Source organism: Phyllobates terribilis, unplaced genomic scaffold, assembly GCF_046119375.1.
Source record: "Phyllobates terribilis strain yellow unplaced genomic scaffold, ASM4611937v1 Scaffold_2__4_contigs__length_985480577, whole genome shotgun sequence".
Taxonomy (NCBI): Eukaryota; Metazoa; Chordata; class Amphibia; order Anura; family Dendrobatidae; genus Phyllobates; species Phyllobates terribilis.
In genome coordinates this window covers 437,915,192-437,934,039 of record NW_027362762.1, presented here as the reverse complement: position 1 = coordinate 437,934,039, position 18,848 = coordinate 437,915,192, and the positions used below count along the sequence as shown (strand labels likewise).

Sequence of the window (18,848 nt, the reverse complement as noted above, 5' to 3'; positions counted from 1 at the left end):
GCAATTGAAGGAAACATGAATGCGGCCAAGTACAGAGATATCCTGGATAAAAACCTCTTCCAGAGTGCTCTGAACCTCAGACTTGGCTGAAGGTTCACCTTCCAACAATACAATGACCCTAAGCACACAGCTAAAATAACAAAGGAGTGGCTTCAGAACAACTCTGTGACCATTCTTGACTGGCCCAGCCAGATCCCTGACCTGAACTCAATTGATCATCTCTGGACAGACCTGAAAATGGCTGTCCACCAACATTCACCATCCAATCTGATGGAACTGGAGAGGATCTGCAAGGAAGAATGGCAGAGCATCCCCAAATCCAGGTGTGAAAAACTTGTTGCATCATTCCCAAGAAGACTCATGGCTGTACTAGCTCAAAGGGTGCTTCTACTCAATACTGAGCAAAGGGTCTGAATACTTATGACCATGTGATATTTCAGTTTTTCTTTTTTAATAAATTTTCAAAAATTTCTGCATTTCTGTTTTTTTTCAGTGCAGATGGGGTGCAAAGTGTACTTTAATGAGAAAAAATGAATTTTTTAGAATTTACCAAATGGCTTCAAAGAAACAAAGAGTGAAAAATTTAAAGGGGTCTGAATACTTTCCATACCCACTGTAAATATATATTTCATGTTTTGTCTCCATTTCCCGAGACCTGTAACTTTTTATTTTTCAGTCGATGGAGCTATGTGAGGGCTTATTTTTTCCGGGATGAGACAACGTTTTTATCGATACGCTTTGGGATAGATGTGACATTTTCATCACTTGTTACAGCATTTTATTATGTGCAATTGCAGCAACCAAAAAAGATTCATTTTGACGTTTTTGTTATTTTTATTTACGGCGTTTACGAATCGGGTTAATTATTTTCATATTTTGTAGATTCGACTTTTCTGAGCAATACCACATGCGTACTTTTTTTATAAAATGTAATATCTTTATTTTTAATAGGTCAAAAATGGGGTGATTGGAACTTTTATGGGTTTTTTTTCATATTTTTTAAAAGTTTATTTTTACTTTGCACTGCTCTTGTTAGTCCCCTCAGAAGACTTGAAGTCTAATCGCTTGTGCTATATACAGCCATGCCACAGCATGGGCAAATATATGAAATATATATAAATGAGAAATATAATCCTCTTATTTTTCATGATAAAGCACATTCTAGTGACTTACTTTTGCAGATTATTCTAAGCACACAATTTGTTTTTCCTTAGGACAGCAACTGTTTGGAAAACCCTTACACCGTTTTGGGGAGAAGAATACAAGGTCCACTTACCACCTAATTTCCATTCAGTATCCTTCTACGTTATGGATGAAGATGCACTTAGGTAATGCATGAATTATGGAAGAAAATCATATTTTTCAGCATTCATTGTAAAATAAATATTGGATAATCTATAAATAGATTGTGTCTTCGTAAAGTCATTTTCCCACGCTATTAAAAACCAACTAGCTAAAGTACCCTAATAAAATAAAACTATGCTCTTACACTCATAGGCTTCTTTTACACAGTGAAGATTTAATCAGTATTTTGTATCTATATTTTATAGTAGTGTATAAAAAATATAAGTATGAATTTACAGGTTGTAGAATTGCTACAAATTTTCATTGTTTGTTTCCTTTAATAAAAACTAAAATCTATTTAAAATGAAAGAGACTCTATCACCAGGTTATTGCAATGTAATCTGAGAGCAGCATGAGGTAGGAACAGAAACCCTGATTCCAGTGATATATCACTTAGTTTACTGGGTGCAGCAGTTATGATTTCTCTGCTGCAGATCTAGCAGAGCTCAGATGTTGAGCTGTGTATATCTTGCCCACACCACGCGCTTCTGCCTACATTTATAGTGACAGAGAGCTGCTAATCAGTGCGGGGGCATGGTTAGACTAGGATGCACCAGTTGCGCTGTAGTGATAATCTCCTGCTGATAAAACACTGAATGTATTGAAAAAGCAAAACACAGCCTAGTAAGTGACAAATCGCTGTAATCAGGGTTTCTACTCCTACATTATGGTGCTCTCAGATTACATAGTAAAAAACTTGTGACTGATTCCCTTTAAGGGCATGTTGCATTTTCTGACTTTCATCAAGTCAATTCTGCCATGATTTTGTTGTGCATTCGCACCGTCTGTTTGCAATGCATAGGGCAAAGTCTGCTGCAAATCCACAGCAAATTTTGTCATGGATCTGCTGGGAAATTGCATCGGAAAATGCTTGTTGTGAACCTGGTCCATATTTGTTCCATAAACCTTCTGTTCTATTTGAGATACTGACCAATTATTCACTGTGTGAATGTGGTGCAACATCCTATTTTTTCTGCTTTATATAGTACCAATGTTAAAGAGGTTATCCATCGGCAGAAATATTTTTATAAACCGCTGTTAATCGTAGATAATATTTTAGGGGGATCTGTTGCAAGGTCTTTGCTACCCCATCTGCAAACGGCATGTTGTAGAGGCATAGACCCTCATTGCAGCAATGTATCACTTGCCGGGATGCTTGCTGTCATTTTGATAAAATCACTGTTTTCTCTGCAGCAGAAAATGTGGACGCATGTTGTGTTTTTTCTGCACCAAAATCTGCACGAAATCTGCTGATAACTTTTCTCTGGCAGGAGATTAGCTACGTCAAAAACGCAGGTTTAACTGCGTTTTTAGTTGCGTTTTTTCCTGTGTTTTTTTTGTTGAATTCTGTCTCAGATTCATGCTAATAAAGTTTAGTGACTACAGGGAAAAAAAATGTTGTCTCTGTCATTTCTGGCCCAAAAACGCTGCAAATACGCAGGTGCTTTTTTTGGTGCGTTTTTGCCTACTTTTTCTAGTGTTTTTCATCCCCTCCATTACTTCCTATGGGTGAAAAAACGCTGAAAGAAGTGACATGTCACTTCTTTCAGCATTTTTCTAATCACTGAAAATCCGCAGCAAACAAAAAGCAACATGTGGGAACAGTGAATTCTGGTTTCTCATACACTTTTCCGATACTGCCAGACGCAGCTGAAAATTGACATAAAAATCTGCAGGAAAACACAACGTGTGTGCACATACCCTCTGAATGCTGAGCTCTGTGTAACCCTGCCCTCACCACTGATTGGCAGCATTCTGCCTGTGTACAGTCTACACAGAAAGTCACCGATCAGTTTTCGGATTTTTATGATTTACATGCACAAGTGCTTGAAATATCATTATGTTTTTTTGTGAAACTCGAAAATTGCCCGAAAATGTTTAAACTTTTGTGTTTTTACTGATAAGTGGGTGGAGCTCCAGCAAGATAGAGCATGATCAAGTTGGGCTTAGCTTTAAAAATTCATCAATTTTTTGGCACAAAATTGCCTTAAATTACAGCAGAAATGCGCACAAGCCCATGGCTGGCTTGCATTTCGGCAGTTGAAAAATGGGCCAAATTCCTTAAAGAAGCACACATCTCTTAGTGAACTGTGCATACTACCACAAGACTTCCTCCGTGCTAATCGCTAATCTTAATGAATCCTGTCCATAGTGCTTATTTTCATTATGGCCAAATAAAAATACATTAGCCTGCAGATAACAGAAATAGAAGTACAGTTCATCATCAACATCTGATTTTCTTCTTCTTATAGCCGTGATGACGTCATTGGGAAGGTCTGTTTAACACGTAATGTTCTGGCTGAATATCCCAAAGGTATGTAATGTGTGTCTTTTATGCTTTCATATCCCATGTTTGAACTTACATTTTATGGCTCCATTTTCTATTTTGTAGTCTAAACATATTCAGGTCGCAGTGGGAAGAGAATTAGTTCAGTTATTTTCCAGAAAAATGCAATAGAAATTGGAACTTTAATTACCAGTAAGAGGAAAATGCTGCAAGAGGATGCTATTTTTATAGTGTACGATATAATTGTGAAAATTTAATTGAGCAAAATAAGATTTCTATTAATTTACAAATACTTGAAAAAGCATTGTACATTTTTTTCATTTGATTTTAATGTATGAGATTTAGCGTGGTCATCAATCTACAGAATCACTTCTACTATATTAATGTATTAAATACCACACCTGCTTAAGACGCTTCAAAATAAAACCAATCGTTTGTTGTACTGACTGTAACCAACATAGTAGTTTAATTTGCTGATCTGTCCCCTAAGTTGTCCTAAAACTTTATTCATATTTTAATAGGCTTAATTATTGGTACCATTTAAATGTGCTGTATTACTGATCTCATTGACTCATACAGAATTACAATTTACCGTGTATTAGAGCTTTTACCACATGTGGAAATAACGTTGAACATCATTAGATATAATGTATGTCTTTAAGACAGCCTACACTGAAAAGTATTAGTCATTATCTCTGACTCAATTGTACATGCTTGTTATGTCAGTAGGTGATACGCATTATGATATATTTGCAGAACCAATGGTCGGGAAGCTCTAGATTTCCCCAAGATTCCTCTCAAATTCATACTAGACTTCGGGAAGTATATACACCTCAGGTTAAATTGGCTGAGTTTACTAATATCTGTTTTCTGGGCTTGATTTTCATGGAATGATATGCAGGTTTGGTAGCAGACCCTGTTATTCCTATCCGGGCCTGTTTTTTTCTTAGCCCCCAGTCACTCCAAGTGTTGAGCTGATTCATAACTAGGTTTAGAAGGGTGTGCAGTGTGCCACTTTAGTTAGAGAAAAATTGTCTAAAGACACACAGGGTGTCATTTAAGCAGGGAATACATACAAATTATGGGGTCCCATAGCAAAAGTCCTTTCCCCACACACAGAAAAAAAAATTGGTGGAGCAAGTGGAGTCAATTCTTCTAACTTTTAAAAATAGGAAGATGGACATGTTTTGTGGCAAGTACATAGTAGTTATGCCCCTAATAAAGACCCTTAGTGTTCTCACTGTAATACCCCTTTTATGACCCTTATAGCATATGTTGACCCCCCAAAAATGCTCCCCACACATACACACACACACACACACACAGTATGATTTCCCCCAAGGGAATTCTCCTCCACAATTTTACCCCACAATCCCTACCACATGCACAATATGATGATCCCACAGTGTTCCCCACAAATTATGATGCTGCCACAGCTCCTCACACCATATTCCGTATTTAGTCCCCAATGCAGTATGATGCCACTAAAGTGCCATGACACAGTATGATGTTCCCATAGTTACCCCAAATATCATTGCTCCCTTAGCCCCTCATTCAGTATCATGGCACCCATACTGCATGATGAACTTCACAGCACCCCATACAAGTCCACACAGTCCCCACACACACTATGATGTCCCCAATGTAGCATGTTCCCCACAGCTCCCACAGAGTATGATGGCTCCCACAAACCCCACTCAGTATCTGCCCGTCCAGCCTCACACTCAGTATAATGGTTTTCACAGCCCTGTCCCACAGTATCATGTCCCAATACACAGTTTGATAGCTCCCACAACTCCATACTTAGTGTGATGGCCCCATAGCTCCCCACTCAATGTGATGGTCACCACAATCTCCCAGTTATTAGATTGTCCCCATAGCCACTCACACAGAATCATGTCTCTCACAGATCCCCACAGGTACTGACATTAAAAAATAAATAAAAAATACTCGCCTTGACCCATTCCCCTGATACACTGCTTCACTCTTTGCAGTATGTGGACTGAGGTTTCAAGCAGCAGGCGCAATCTAGTGACATAGACTCAAAGGCTGAATGGTATAAGACAGCACTGACTGCTCCCTGTTCCATTATTCTATTCAATAGTATCTGCATCCTGTGTATGCAGATATCCCATTAAAATTGTGACAATGTGCGGGGGAGCTCGGCACAGGACCCTCTAAATTCATTGGCCTCATAGCAGATGTGTTGTCTGCTGGTATGAGCAGAATGCCCCCTTGTTCAAGTGACTCTATTACTGAGGTCTGTTATCCTCCAGTTGGTGTTCATTTTTCTTTTACAGGTTGTTGATAGTAGGCCACCTTATATTGGCAGGAAAAATTACAGTAATGTCTAGTTCTCAGCCGAGCATGGGGTTCATTTGTGATTTGTGCATGGATGTTAAGGCTTTCCATTTTTTTGTACATCAACAATAAAAACAAAAGAAGCCCTGTTTGAACCAAACTTTCTCTTCACTGTCTGACTTTATTGACCCCATTTTTGCCAATTTTTATGTAGCCCACCCAACATATGAGCAATCTGGTATTGTGATTGAATAGGAAAGTTGACCTTGACCTTGTTTCATTAGTTCATTTTGTATTTTAGTAGTCCCAGAACCTTTGCTTCAATAGTTTTCAAATGCATTTTCTATGGGTGGGATTACATTCTTAATCTCTTTTTTTCCTATATTATGTTATGTAACCATCAAATTCTTCACATATTTTTCCATTGCATTAGTAAGAAAATAAACCAAGATTAACCCTTATACTAAATCCTTTAACTGTGAAAATTCAGAGTGCCTCTCAGTTCATTTAAAACAATAGACATCACGTTAATTGTGCAGCTTCAAGAGATTATCTTAAAGTTGGATTTTCTTTAAATACTCCCCTTAAAGAGATCTGTTGTACTTTATAACATTTTATGTATGGTCCCACATCATTGGACCCACTAAGAAAGCATGGCAAGAAAGCAGCATGGTGATGGGATGGCTGAGGCTAATCACACATGAATGTCACGTCATCACTGTGCTTTAATAATAAGGAGAGCAAGGTTACTGGGACAAGGAACAAGGTAAAGGATGAAAATTATTTTTTAAAAGTTTTTCTTTTTATCAGGGCCTTTCATGCTTTTCCATAATTCTAATTCATTTACTTTGTATGTTTTGTAGCAATTTCTGTGCTTTTATTTTTCATTTACATAAGTGGTAATCAGTAGTTTGTAATGGTCCATTAAGATGAACCAATAATTGGGGAATGATCATTCAGAAGGACTCTTGTCCTTCTAAACAGGCCAACAAACATCTGATGAAGGAGCAAAGCGCTCGTTCGTCAGGTTCAATAATTTTTAAGCTGTCTTGCTATGGGCAGCACATCGTCTCGTGTAAACAGGTGATAAAATGCTGATAACATAATACTCTACGGGCTTAGTACAATCGTATTAACGATCCTCCTGTGCGCATAGAATGTTCATCAGCCTGTCTAAACAGGCCAGTAAGTGACCACCAACCAGCTTACAGTCCCAAAACATCACGGCATTATAGGGCAACACATGTCACGCCATCACCTGAGGACTAGAAATGCATCATGAATGCATCTGCCCCACGTCATAGCATAATGGGGTCTAGTCAGCACCAATGGTTTCTAAAATGGCAGACTTTGAAGTCTCGGTCGATGTCACTGGAGATTGTGGCAGCTTTGGGGAGGGCCAAGTGAGTATACTTTTTTTTGTTACTTATGTGTCTGGAGTCTGAAGAGATCTCAGAGAATAATAATGCAAATCGAATTTCCTACTCTACTCAATTCAAAGTTCGTCAGATTCGGCCATCCTGATTTTTTTTTATATAGTACTTCCTCTGGTTAGATTTCCAATACGTTTCAATTTATTACATACAGTGCCTACAAGTAGTATTCAACCCCCTGCAGATTTAGCTGGTTGACACATGCGGAATTAACTTGGCATTGTGACATTTGTACTGTAGATCAGCCTGGAAGTGGGAAATGCACTGCAGCAAATTTTTTTTTTTTTTTTTTTTTTTTTTTTTTTAAAACGTTAAAAGTTAATTCAGAGTGTCATTTATTATTCAACCCCTCAAACCACAAGAATTCTGTTTGGTCCCCCTAAAGTATTAAGAAGTAGTTCAGGCACCGAGAATAATGAGCTTCACATGTGTGGATTAAAGATCTCTTTTGCCAGCCTTTTCTGACTATTTAAGACCCTCCCCAAACTTGTGAACAGCACTCAGACATGGTCAACATGGGAAAGACAAAGGAGCATTCCAAGGCCATCAGAGACAATATCGTGGAGGGTCACAAGGCTGGCAAGGGGTACAAAACCCTTTCCAAGGAGTTGGGCCTACCTGTCTCCACTGTTGGGAGCATCATCCGTAAGTGGAAGGCTTATGGAACTACTGTTAGCCTTCCACGGCCAGGACAGCCTTTGAAAGTGTCCTCCCGTGCCGAGGCCAGGCTTGTCCGAAGAGTCAAGGCTAACCCAAGGACAACAAGGAAGGAGCTCCGGGAAGATCTCATGGCAGTGGGGACATTGGTTTCAGTCAATACTATAAGTAACGTACTCCACCGCAATGGTCTCCGTTCCAGACGAGCCCGTAAGGTACCTTTACTTTCAAAGCGTCATGTCAAGGCTCGTCTACAGTTTGCTCATGATCACTTGGAGGACTCTGAGACAGACTGGTTCAAGGTTCTATGGTCTGATGAGACCAAGATCGAGATCTTTGGTGCTAACCACACACGTGACGTTTGGAGACTGGATGGCACTGCATACGACCCCAAGAATACCATCCCTACAGTCAAGCATGGTGGTGGCAGCATCATGCTGTGGGGCTTTTTCTCAGCCAAGGGGCCTGGCCATCTGGTCCGCATCCATGGGAAGATGGATAGCACGGCCTACCTGGAGATTTTGGCTAAGAACCTCCGCTCCTCCATCAAGGATCTTAAGATGGGTCGTAATTTCATCTTCCAACAAGACAACGACCCAAAGCACACAGCCAAGAAAACCAAGGCCTGGTTCAAGAGGGAAAAAGTCAAGGTGTTGGAGTGGCCTAGTCAGTCTCCTGACCTTAACCCAATTGAAAACTTGTGGAAGGAGCTCAAGAATAAAGTCCACATGAGACACCCAAAGAACCTAGATAACTTGGAGAAGATCTGCATGGAGGAGTGGGCCAAGATAACTCCACAGACCTGTGCCGGCCTGATCAGGTCTTATAAAAGACGATTATTAGCTGTAATTGCAAACAAGGGTTATTCCACAAAATATTAAACATAGGGGTTGAATAATAATTGACCCACACTTTTATGTTTAAAATTTAATAAAATTCAACAGAGCAACATAACTTTTTGGTTTGTAAGATTTATGCTTCTGTTCATAAAACCTACTCTCGTTTGCAGTTTGAAGGCTCTAACTTATTTGCATCTTATCAAACCAGCTAAATCTGCAGGGGGTTGAATACTACTTGTAGGCACTGTATATGCTTTTTTACATAATTCGGTCCAAGATCTGATAAATTAGTCAGAGACCAAATAAATTCAGCAAACATTAAATTTTTATTAATAAAATACACAGACATAAATTAGAGAGAAGATAAAAAGTACCTCCATACTGTGAGGGATCAGTAACTGCATATATGTGCCTAATTAGAAGTATATATGTTGTGAGAATAGTACTATGTTTCCATAAGGTGCTACAGTGCAGACTGTGAGTAGAGCATACCCTAACAGTGCAGAGTGCAAAACATGGTATAACAGGTTGATAAACGTACCACAAAACAGCTATGTTGCAGGCACCGAGAAAATGCAGCGTCGCTCAGACCCCTACGCACGTTTCATCATAATGACTTCCTCAGGGGGCGTGGAAATGTAAGAGAGGTAACAGCCTTTTTATGTGTGGTCAGAACCAATAGGTGTAGAAAAAGGTGTCACGGGACGCAAAGCATGTCTAATAGAGTACAGGCAGTGTAAGAAACAGACGTCACGGGACAGAGAGTGGCTAGGATCCAATGATCACCGGCTGTGTATGGCGCGTGCTTCGAACCCTCCGCTGCGCTTCCTGTAAATAGGACTTCCGGGTATGCTCTACTCACAGTCTGCACTGTAGCACCTTATGGAAACATAGTACTATTCTCACAACATATATACTTCTAATTAGGCACGTATATGCAGTTACTGATCCCTCACAGTATGGAGGTACTTTTTATCTTCTCTCTAATTTATGTCTGTGTATTTTATTAATAAAAATGTAATGTTTGCTGAATTTATTTGGTCTCTGACTAATTTATCAGATCTTGGACCGAATTATGTGATGTTTATGCCTATACTGGTTCAGCAACTATATATGCAATTATAGGACAACTTTTTTCGCTCTTTGATTATATATATATGCTTTTTTCTAACAATGGAGTCCCATATAGTTGATGAATAACTACCGGTAAATGTGGGAGAAATAAAACAGTTTCTAGTTGGTTTTCTATGTGGGAGCTGTGAGTCATTCCATACAGTTATGTATGACTCTTATAGTCTTCATTTTAATATCAGTTCAAGTATTGTTCCGGATTTCTGTTTTCATTAGTTGCTTTTCTTTAGAAGAAGCAGGGAACATGTAATTTCAGATAGGAAGTGACAACAGGATCTCCACATGACATTTGTTTCATTTCTTCTGTTTGCAAGATATGGCTCAGACAGAAGCAGTCAGTTGCTGGGAGATAGTGCAAATCTAATGGAGGTGTAAAGTGGTAGACTGGCAAGTAGGAATGAAAGGTTAATGAGATGGAGGCGTATAGAAGTCAATGATGGTAATAAGATGTCCTGTATGTTTTGCTTTGGTAATTACTTTATGACCATATAGCAGCAAGAATATTTTTGTTTCAATCTGTGTTTATTTTTGCAGGCTCTATTGAGCAGTATAATAAAAGCTAATTGCCTGTAAGGTACTTTTACTTCATTGTTAGTTCATAGGAAGCACATCAAAGAATAACAAACAATGTAGATGTGTAGGAGGGCTGAAAAAGACAGGGATTGCTATAGGACAGAGGTCCCCAACCTTTTTTACCATGAGAGGCACATTCAGTCATGAGCCTGATTGTATGTGGTCATTAACGTATAACAGTTATTAAAGAGTTATCACTAGTCATTAAAAGGTTATTTTGGCTTAGCTCACTTCCGTATTGGGAAGGCAAGCTGAGGTAATGTCATGTCTACTGTTACACAATTACCTGCCAATGATGCACACATTCTGGGGCGTATTGTGACATCACCAGCACCACCCAACTCCCGATAAGGAAGTAAAAGTAGCTGGATAACCCTTACGACTATCCAAATGGTCCAGAACGTACAATATACTCAGAGTCAAGTTTAAAAAAATATTCTGACTCTGCTAACCTCTATTGGGATTGGGAGATGAGCAGTGGGGTGACATCGCATCAATAGATACCTGTCAGGACATATGTGTCATAATGCACACCTGCCCTGATAAATAGACTGCTGATCACACACACATCCAAGAAGGTATCTGTAGACATAATGTACCACTCGCCTCCCAATACAGAAGTGAGTGGAGTCAGAGCAATCATTTAACAATTAACGGTAGTTATGTAAAATCACCATTCTTATGACTTCCCTTCTTCTTACTAAATAAGTATTGCTTGAATGTGGAAAAGAATAGGTTTGGGGAGCCATGGGTATTCTTTGTGTATGCCTAAACCAAGGAGTAGAGGTGTTTGCAGTTTGAAGCAGGCAGTCGGGGAGTGTCCTGGGGACCTGCAGTGATGAGGAAAACAACACGTAACAATCTAGGAAGAGGCAGAGACAGCCCACGTGCTGAGTGGGATGGTGTCACCAGCAAGGAGGAGGAGGCAGTTGCAGTGCCGCTACTTTATGACCTTTACATAGCTCCTGTCCTCCATCCTCACTCCATCAGTTTGTGTCTGTGATTCAATATCCAGCACCAAAACTTGCTAAAGTCAGAAAAGGTCAGTGCCCAAACCCTGAAACATGTTTTGATGCTACTATCCTCTCACTCCCCCAAAGAAAAATTTAACACTATAAATAACACAGCAATAACTCAGCACACAACACTATAGATAATGTAACAGATAACACAATGATAACTCTCCAAGTATAGAAGAACTGTACATCTGTAATAATAACAATAAAATACAGACATTGTGGGTGACTCTTCTGAGGTGACTGGTGGAGCCGCTTAGGAGAGCGGTCATTGGGGATCCAGAAGGAGGTCAAAACGGGAATGCATGCTCCAAGCTGTATACAAATTGATATTATCTGATGAAGGCTCTGGTCCGGTGCCGAAAACCGGTTTGTGATTTTTGAAAATAAAGGTATTTATTTTTAATTACCGCATCCTCACTAATTCTACTGGCAGCGCACCAACGTAAGTCTAATGTTTTAGTTTTTTTGTGGTGTTATTGTTGAGTACTCTAGTGTTCACAATATAACCCCATTCACTTGTGCTGCAATGTAGCAATGACACATAGGCTGGGGCTACACAGCAACCTGTGTAACGGCCAACGTCTTTGTGTAGATTCAGCTCAATTTTCAAAAAGGAGCAACGTAATGAGATTCTGGCCATTGCACTTATCAAGAGTGCAAGCCCTGAATCAAAGTACTTAGTGATACCCCTGGTCTATATTATACTTTTATGTATTATATATATTTATTTTCTGTATTTATATAATACACAGGTACAGTACATATTGCTCCACTGTAGGAGGGAACTCTTTGCTCACTGGTCGATGTTGTATGCGGATGATTAACTTGATCATCCACCGATCATACGATACGGAGAATCGGACTCCCAATCACTAAATAACTGCTTGTAATGTTATTGCACTACTTCCTGTCATTAATGTCATTAACCCAAAAGAAAAAAACGGTCAAATAGGTAAAAATAGTGAACGCTCTTCCGAACAAATATGATACCCAAAAAGAAAAAGAAGTAGAAGAGTCTGAGTAAAATATAACAAATCTTTATTGAAAATCCATATTGATGATTAAAATTCATTAAGGGATTATTCATGAGGAGAACGTGACAACAAGTGCTACATTATACCAAAGTGCACACTGTAACTGGATAAATGGATAGAAATAGCAAAGACAAATGGTACAAACTAAATGTCAAGTTTGCACAACCTAAATATCGATGTAAATATTTGTATGCCAAAAATGACAAAAGTATTCTTGGAGTGATACCTTTATTGGCTAACCAGAAAATATATATATATGGGTCATTCCACATCAAGTGGACCAGTTTTAAAAATCGTCCCCACTCGACCTTCTCCGATTTTGTTGAAAATTTATAAGGATGTACATGTATGTTTGAAAAGGTTCTGTAAATTTTTAGGGCCAGATCTCAAATACATTGGGCACTGTTGCTCATATTTGGTCAAGAATGAAACTTCATGGTGTAAACAGATTTGTGAATGTTCGTCAAAATTTAGTCCCACTCGTCGACGCAGCAATTTCTGTTCATCCAATCCAAAGCTTGTAAACAATTTCAACTCATCCTTGCTATAGGTGAATGTCTTAAGGTGGCACTTCGAATTGCTGGAGGCGCAGCACTCTTGATTGATTGACAGTTTGGACCAGTGACATTGTTGTGCCGCTCTCCAGAACTGTGTGCACTCAGGTGCTACAAGTAGAGGCTGTTTTGTACAGTGGCAGTGAAGTTGACTGGATCTGCAGCTAAAAGAGTACTCTAGCAATACAAGCTCTGTTGAAAAGGATTTGTAAACACTGTGCATATTTGGCCACTGAACATTTAGCAAACATGGCAACGAGCAGTAAACTAAATTAAAAATCACTCCGTTCTTGAGAATGGAGAGATTTTTAAAGGGAACCTTTCAGCCAAAAAACAACAGGGGTTTACCTGCAGACTGACAGTGGAAGGCTGGCAACTCTTAATAGGGCTTTAACGGATAGGCTTTGAGCTAGTCACACTGTCTAGCAGCTCCCAGAGGGTGTCCTGGCTTTCACCCATTAACACCTATAGGGATTTGGACTTACACAGGGGCCCCTGCGATGGGCCCACAAAGTAGCTACAAGCCATTGGAGTGAGCTGGCAGGAGCAGAATCGTCAGACAGAAGAATTGTCTAAACATAAGCTGAGGTCAGAAATGGGAATTAAACAGACTGAACAGGAGCTGAATAACTGGGGTAAACCATAGCAAGTATAAACTATAATTGGCAACCCACTGCAGTATGCTAGCAGATTAAGTATGGTGTGGTGATGGCCCATAGGCCACAGCTGGGAGCTGATTACTCCTACTGGACAGCACACACACCCATACTGCTAAACTGGGCAACATTATAGTTCCCAGCCATGATAGAATCTCTGGCAGGATAGAGCCTACACCACTCAGAGCTCTACAGTATCTAGAATGAATACAGTGGTGCCTGGTGATAGCAGCCGATGTCATCAGAGCAGGTCCAGGTGGAGATGGACACAAACATAGCGATAATCTGTAGGTAAATAAAGTTTCAAACATATGTGGCAGTGTACTTGGAAGATTGGCTACTGGGAGAAAATTCAGTTATAGTCTCCCTGCAGCCACTCGCTAGCAATCATTGGAGCAGTACATTGGGTTATGACAGTGCTGTAACCACTCCAGTCACTCTGCCTACTCCTTGACTGACATCCTGCTTTGCAGGGTGTGCTTACAGGCAGGGGTGGATTAAGAGTAGTTAGGGCCCCGGGCAGTTTAGAAGGAGCGGGCCCCCCTCACACACACACACACCTGATGTATCACATGTCACATGATCCCCTGTGATAGATCATGTGATAGTTCACGTGAAATTAATTTGGCACAATATTAATATATTAATTATAATAATTTTTTTTAGGCTGTGTGCCCACTATGCGTTTTTTAACCTTTTCCGCAGCGGCAACTCCACTGCAGAAACGCTTAAAAAACGCTTGGTAGAAGGTCTGCCATGTTCCCCAATGATAATATGCATGTGCTGTGCACATGCTGCGGAAATTTCCGCCGCGGATTATCATTGCGGAAAAATCCGCAGCACTACCAATTATTTTGCGGAAGCGCTGCGTTTTCGCCGCCATTGACTTGCATTGGAACGCATGGAATCCGCATCACTGCATCTGTACATGCGGATTCCATGCGTTTCAATATGCGGATGGTACCCGGGTCTGGAGGAGAGGAGACTCTTCTCCGGACCCGGGTACCATAGAACCTGTAAAAAAAAGAATAAAATAAATCTATACTTACCTTCTGATGGCCCCCGGTGTCTTTATCCGATGCGTCCTGGCTTGCCGGCAGCTCGTGGTAGAGTAAAGGACCTGTGGTGACGTCATTTAGTCATGTGACGGGTCACGCGACCGCTGACGTCGGCAGGCCATCAGAAGGTAAGTATGTATTTATTTTTTATTTTTTACCATTCTTTTACGGTCACACTAAAAAATCCTTGCCGGTTGCATGGATTTATATAGTGTGACCAAGTTGTCAAGTACTTTTCCAAGTGATGCTGAAATCGCTTGGAAAGCGCTTGACAACCCCCATGTGGAAATGCATGTGAAGAACGCTTCACATCCGCTTGTCCCTGGCAGGAAAAACGCATGTACAATCCGCAAGCCAGGGAGAGCAGAAACGCTAAAAAAAAATCCGGAGCATTTCTGCATCGTGGGCACATAGCCTTACATTAATTGTATGGCTTAATATTGAGCACACGTAGCCATGTATACACAGCAGGAGGCCGCACGTAGCCATCTATACACAGCAGGAGGCCGCACATAGCAATCTATACACAGCAGGAGGCCGCACGGAGCCATCCATACACAGCAGGAGGCCGCACAGCGCCATCTATACACAGCGGGAGGCCGCACGTAGCCATGTATACACAGCAGGAGACCGCACGTAGCCATCTATACACAGCAGGAGGCCGCACGTAGCCATCTATACACAGCAGGAGGCCGCACATAGCCATCTATACACAGCGGGAGGTCGCATGTAGCCATCTATACACAGCGGGAGGCCGCATGTAGCCATCTATACAAGCGGGAGGCCGCACGGCGCCATCTATACACAGCAGGAGGCCGCACGGCGCCATCTATACACATCGGGAGGCCGCACATAGCCATCTATACACAGCGGGAGGCCGCACGTAGCCATCTATACACAGCGGGAGGCCACACGTAGCCATCTATACACAGCGGGAGGCCGCACGTAGCCATCTCTACACAGCGGGAGGCCGCACGTAGCCATCTGTACACAGCGGGAGGCCGCACGTAGCCATCTGTACACAGCAGGAGGCCACACGTAGCCATCTATACACAGCGGGAGGCCGCACGTAGCCATCTCTACACAGCGGGAGGCCGCACGTAGCCATCTGTACACAGCGGGAGGCCGCACGTAGCCATCTGTACACAGCAGGAGGCCACACGTAGCCATCTATACACAGCAGGAGGCCTCACGTAGCCATCCATATACAGCAGGAGGCCGCACGTAGCCATCTATACACAGCAGGAGGCCACACTTAGCCATCTATACACAGCAGGAGGCCACACGTAGCCATCTATACACAGCAGGAGGCCGCACATAGCCATCCATATACAGCAGGAGGCCGCACATAGCCATCTATACACAGCAGGAGGCCGCACGTAGCCATCTATACACAGCAGGAGGCTGCACGGCGCCATCTATACACAGCGGGAGGCCGCACGCAGTCACGCACACACACAACCATATACAGACATATACATACACGCATAAACACATTTGAAACACAAAAATACATATAAACATACATCACACATTGATATCTGCCTGCACACATACACACTCACTCATTCACTCACTCACACACGCATACTCACTCACACTCACCATCCCCCGGCTCGGCTCCAGTCCTCCAGCTCCTCTCCGGTGCAGTGCGCACTGCGTGACGTCACACTAGCAGACACGGCCGCGCACAGGGCCGTGTCTCCTAGCAGTGACGCGGCCGGGTCAGCTCACAGGGAAGTTAACAGGTGCAGTGCTGGCCTGGCCGAAGAACAAGTAGCGGCCGTGCGCCGCTGCTGGGGGAGCGGTCCGGGGGCCCCCTGCCTCTGACTGCCGGTATGTGCCGCGGCGCCGCACATATTATAATGAGGGCAATTTGACCATGGACCCCCCGGAGCTCTGGAGCCCCGGGGCCCCGGGCGGTAGCCCAGATTGCCCTCATTATAATCCGCCTATGCTTACAGGATGTCAGTCAATGAGCTGGGGGAATGATTACAGCAAGCTTACTGTGTAGTGATCGCAGATTGTTATTACGAGCACTTTGAAATTTTTCCCATGTAAGAACATGAGAATAACCCTTTAAAAAGAATCCCTTAACTATCACCAGACACAGTATTCATTGCAGACTTTTTACACATCTACGCATCCATAATATATCTTTAATTATAATTATTTGTTATCATCTCAAATTTTCCTTCAATGGTATTATACAGATTTTTATTTGTGTAACTATGCTAAAATTTTTAGAAAATGTAAGCAATTTGGGTTTTCCATGTAGTACTTAGCAGAACTGGGTCCAGTTTTACATTTCTTTTGGGCAATTGTTACAGTAAGCCTCCTTATGCCACAACATCTGTTATCCATCCAACAGCTGCTCAATTTGTTTTCTAGTGGAGACTCACTAGCCAGAACTAGGAGATGCCCACTCACCACTATTGGTCAATTATTAAAAATACTCTGCAGCGGATCATTTGAGTTGCTTCAAAATGAGTCAATTAAGTTTTCTAAAGTAGAAGCCTTAGAATATAATCACCTACAGTAAAACTGTTCGCACTTCTATGCCCCAGTGAGCCTCACCAGCAACTAGCAGTACATGTAGTATTGTGCATAATATACAGTGACATATCCGGAATAACATAGATGTCAAACTCAGGTCCATGGGCTAAATCTGACCCACAGTTTAATTATATTTGGCCTGCGGGAAAATACCAAATGTCTACTAGAGCTGTCCCGTCGGTAGACATGCTCCGCTAATACTGCAAATCCACATATCCCACCTTTCTGGTCTGGCACGATCCCTGGTTACTATAAGGCTGTTTACAACATGCCCCTTAGTAACGCGATGCTCCCCAACTATGACACCCTTCCTGACCGGCATTCACCCTAGCTGGAAGTTCCCTCCTCTTCTCCCTACATCAGCGCGTACTCCCCTTGTGGTCTCCCATACATCTCAGTGCGCATAGCGTCTACTACCCTCTAGCTCCTCCACAAGCTGGGCACAGGTATGCTATTGAGCCGGTGCGCTCATGCCATGATTTATTTTATTGCTCTATTTGCTTGTGTATTCTCCATTTTGTTTTTTTTTGTACATTGTTATCCTTTATGTATTGAGATCTTACCCTTTTTGTTCACTCCCTACTATCTTGACTCTGCGATTATAATTGTTTCAGTGCTATTTATGTATTTCAGATGTTCTCTACTTCCCTATGTTTCCTTCTATTTGAGAGTCACCACACCCTCTACAAGTGTTCTTGAAAATTGAGGCCAAGACAAAGTTGTATATACAGCAGATGTGTTTCTGTGGGCATGCCTCTTTTTTTGAATACTATTTTCTAAGATAGTATTTTTCAAATACTTCTTTAAGCATAGAATGGGGCCTAGATTTTAATCAGTTCTGCCCTGAAAACCAAAAGGTTCTCCTATTTTAGGCACAACTGTGTGTCCATTAATCATATTGAGGCCACATTGTATGTATTTCTGAACACAGAAGAACCAGTGCAATACAATTTGATGTGTGTTTCTCAATCTGTAAAAATATGAATCATAAAAGTGATTTAATTATGAAAAAAATGCAAATTGTAATTTTTCAAACTTGCGTTGTATTAACTTTATAAAAAATTGTGGTATCAAAATACACACTATTTTCCTAGATAACTACATTAGAGGGTATCATTTTCAAAATTGAGTTATTTATGAGGGATTTTCTGATGTTCTGGAACCTCGGGGATACTGCAAATGTGGCAACCTATTTCAAATGGCGCCAAGTTTGCGCTCCAAAAGTCTAATACCGCTCCTTCCCTTCTGTGCCCTGCTTTTTCCCCAAACAGTAGTTTCTGACCAGGTGTGAGGTGTCACTGTTCCAAAAAAGTGGTCAATAAATTATGGGGTCCATTTTTTTCTGTTACCTGTTGAGAAAATGAAAATATGGGGGCTAAAGCAACATTTTTAGTGGAAAAAATGTC

General features: G+C 41.3%; 1 protein-coding gene across 1 annotated transcript in view; it reads left to right on the top strand.

The window, feature by feature from the left end:
* LOC141214196 (ras GTPase-activating protein 4-like) overlaps window positions 1–18,848 on the top strand; it is a 274,525-nt gene that overhangs the window by 158,097 nt on the left and 97,580 nt on the right. Inside the window, exons 3-4 of the mRNA XM_073665419.1 lie at window positions 1,215–1,328; window positions 3,597–3,658. Of these exons, the coding sequence (XP_073521520.1) occupies window positions 1,215–1,328; window positions 3,597–3,658 (176 nt within the window). The remainder of the gene's footprint in view (window positions 1–1,214; window positions 1,329–3,596; window positions 3,659–18,848) is intronic.